Source organism: Chrysochloris asiatica, unplaced genomic scaffold, assembly GCF_000296735.1.
Source record: "Chrysochloris asiatica unplaced genomic scaffold, ChrAsi1.0 scaffold00122, whole genome shotgun sequence".
NCBI lineage: Eukaryota > Metazoa > Chordata > Mammalia > Afrosoricida > Chrysochloridae > Chrysochloris > Chrysochloris asiatica.
Window position 1 is genome coordinate 8,491,226 of NW_006408640.1, and position 3,784 is coordinate 8,495,009.

Consider the following 3,784-nt stretch of genomic DNA (forward strand, 5'->3'; position numbering starts at 1 on the left):
AATACAGATTTCTTGAAACAAACTTCTTCCTCCTCCAATTCAGGAGTAAGTCAGAAGCATAAATATCAACTACTTAATATTAGAAACTGAATTCCCTTTGGAATTTTGCTGAGCAAAAATGATGGATATTGTGAGCATTCAATATATGTATATAAGTATAAAAAAAAGAGTCTCACTGTCTTCTTGTGTTTGGTAGCACTGGCTACATAATGGAGTGTTTCTTATCTCCAGGAATAAGTTCATTTCTTCTGTGAAGCAGAAATACCAGAAACGATGAAAGATCCATATTCTAGGTTGGCCTTTCTTCTGTAAAGATTGCATCCCACTTCCTTTACTTTTTTCCCAAGGAACCAGCATTAGGAAGCATCAGCTCTTCCAGTGTTCATGCTGAGGATGCCAGGATACACCACGGTTTGGGTCCCAGAAACAAACATGTCAAAAGCAATCTCTTTTCCTCTACCAATGCAGTGTCCATTTATGAAAGCACTTCAAAAACTTGACTGAGGTTTAATCACCCATTCAGCTTGAGGATTTACATGGTATATATCCAATATATAAGCATCTGGATCCAAGCAATGCTGTCCTAAAAGAAAGAAAATCAGAGAATGTTTTCAAGAATTCATGCTTCTCTGTGTTGTATTTGTAAAGTTGAAATAATGCCAATGGAATCCTGGTATGGCTCTATAGGATAAGCACTGGACTTATAACTGCAAGGTCAGCAGTTCAAACGCACCAGCCACTCCTTAGAAATCCTATTGAGGGTCACTATGAATCACTACTGACTTGATGGCACTTAACAACAACAACACTTCTCTCAGTCAAAGGTAAGTAGATGTATTTTAAAGCTTCTTAGCAAAGCCCAGTTTTCTTTCTTTCCTTCCTTCTCTTTTTTTAAGATTGTGAAATATTTCAAGTAAATCTCATGTGAAACTGTGGAAATACATATGACCTACATGCAGATTTCACCACTTGTCTGCTAGTTTTGTGGTTGCTTTTGTGTTGCTGTGATGCTGGAAGTTATGCCTCTGGTATCCTAAATACCAGCAGGGTCACCAATGGTGGACAGGTGTCAGCTGAGCTTCCAGACTAAGACAGACAAGGAAGAAGGAGAGGCAGACTGCTTCTGAATGTTTAGCCACTGAAATCCTATGAATAGCTGTGGAACACTCTCTGATATAGTGCCGGAAGATGAACCCCTCAGGTTAGAAGAAATCAAAATATGACTGGGAAGAGCTGCTTCCTCAAAAGTAGAGTTGACCTTAATGACAAGAATGGAGCAAAGTTTTCAGGATCTTCATTTACTGAAGGGACACAACCCAAATTGAGAAGAAACAGCTGCAAACATTAATAATTGGAACATGGACTGTATGAAATATGAATCTAGGAAAATTTGAGCCATCAAAAATTAAGAGGAATGAATAAAGACCAGTATCTTAGGCATTAGTGAGCAGAAATGGACTTTCAATCACATAATCATATGGTTTACTATGCCAGGAAGGACAAACCGTAGAGGAATGATATAACATTCATCGTCAAAACAAGCAATTCAAAATCTATCTTGAAGTACAACACTTTTGGTGGTCGGGTAATATCCATATGCTTGGCAGTTCAAGCTCACCAGCTGCTCCTTGGAAACCTTATACAGGGTCACTATGGGTTGGAATCCACTCGAAGACACTTAACAACAACAACAACCTAAGCAAGAGCAGTGAATACCACTATTATTCAAATTTATCCACTAGCCACTAAAGCTTTGACAATAAAATTGAAGAATTCTGGGTGTGGTGCTGCAGGATAATACACTGGGCTGCAAAGGTCAGTTTTAGCCACAAGGTTGGTGGTTCAAACCCACCAGCTACTCCTTGGAAACCCTATACAGGGTCACTATGAGTTGGAACTCACTCAACGACACTTAACAACAACCACCAACTTCTTCGGTCTGAAATTGACCAAGCATGCATTCAAGATGCATTGATAATTACTGTTGACTGGAATGTGAAAATCAGAAACAAAGAGGAAGGAGCTTCAGCTGGAAAATATGGCCTTGGTGATAGAAATGATGCTAGAAATCACATGACAGAATTTTGTAGGACCAATTACTTATTCATCGCAAATATGTTTTTTAACAACATACACTGTGACCATACACATGAACCTCACAAGTTGGAATATAAATGAATCAAATTGACTACATCTATGGAAAGAGACAGTGGAGAAGCTCAGTATCGTCAGTCAAAACAAGACAAGGGGCTGACTGTGGAACAAATCATCAATTTTTCATATGCAAATTCAGAGTGAAGCCGAAGAAAATTAAAACAAGTCCATGAGAGCCAAAATATGACCTTGAGCACATTCCTCCTGAATTTAGAAACAATCTTAAGAACAGATTTTATATATTATAAACTAGTGATCAAAGACCAAAGGAATTATAGGATGACATCAAGAACATCACACATGAAGATAGCAAAGACCAAAATGGCTGTCATAAAAATCTTAAAACTTCTCTTGAATGTAGAGAAACTAAACCTGTTAGAAGAAATGAGGAAATTAAGAGATGAACAGAAAATTTCACAAGACAGTTTGAGAAGACAAAGTCAAGAATTTTAATAAGATGCACAAAGACCTGGAGTTGGAATACCAAAAGGAAAGAACACACTCAGCATTTCTCAAGCTGAAAGACCTGAAGGTAAAATTCAACCCTCCAATTGCAAAACTGAAGGATTCTATAGCAAGACCAGTGGTTCTAACTCACCAGTTGCTCCTTGGAAACCTTATACTAGATTGCTATGAGGCTGAAACTGACTCAACGACATTTAACAACAACAACAACAACATGGGCAAAATACTGAATGATGCAGAAAGCATCAAAAAAAGATGAAAGGAATACATAGAATCACTTTACAAAAAAATTGGTCGATGGCCAATCATTTCAAGGGGTAGTATGTGCTCAAGAGCCAATGTTATTGAAGGAAAAAGTCCAAACAGTACTGAAGGTATAGGAAAAACACAAGGCTCCAGGAATCGATGGATTTCAAATTGCGGCACTGGAGTTACTCACTCATCTATACCAAGAAGTTTGGAAGACAGTTACCTAGACAACTGATCAGAACTGATCTGTGCCCATCTGTGCCCAAAGAAATGTGACCCTACAGAATGTAGAAAACATCTAACAATATCATTAATATCACATGCAAGTAAAAGTTTGTCAAACATAATTCAAAAGCAGTTGTAGTGCTACATCGGCAGGGAACTGCCAGAAATTCAAGCAGGATTCAGAAGAGGATGTGAAACTAGTATATCATTGCTGATGTCAGATGAAATTTGACTAAAAGTAGATTATACCAGAAAGAAGTTTTCTTGTGCTTTATTGATTATACAAAGGCATTTGACTGTGTGGATCATAACAAACTGGATAAAACTGTGAAGAATGGATATTCAAAACCACTTAATTGTGTTCATGAGGAACCTGTACACAGACCAAGAGGCAGTCATTTGAACAGAATAAGGGTATACCAAGTGGCTTAAATTAGGAATGGTTTAAATTGTACTCTTTCACCACACTTATTCAACTTGTATGCTGAGGAAATGATCTGAGAAGCTGAATTATATGAAGAACATGGTATCAGAATTGGAGAAAGACTCAGGAACGACTTTTGATATGCTGATAATACAGCCTTGCTTGAGGACTTAAAATACTTGTTGATGAAGATCAAAGACTTCAGTATGGATTTTACCTCTATGTAAAGAAAACAAAATTCCTCACAATTGCACCAACATATAACAT

At 37.5% G+C, this 3,784-nt stretch overlaps 1 protein-coding gene across 1 annotated transcript in view; it reads right to left on the minus strand.

Moving 5' to 3' along the window:
* Nucleotides 1-488: 488 nt before the first annotated feature.
* ARHGAP28 (Rho GTPase activating protein 28) overlaps nt 489-3,784 on the minus strand; it is a 124,638-nt gene continuing 121,342 nt past the window's right edge. The window contains exon 19 of the mRNA XM_006868715.1: nt 489-583. Within this exon, the coding sequence (XP_006868777.1) occupies nt 489-583 (95 nt within the window). The remainder of the gene's footprint in view (nt 584-3,784) is intronic.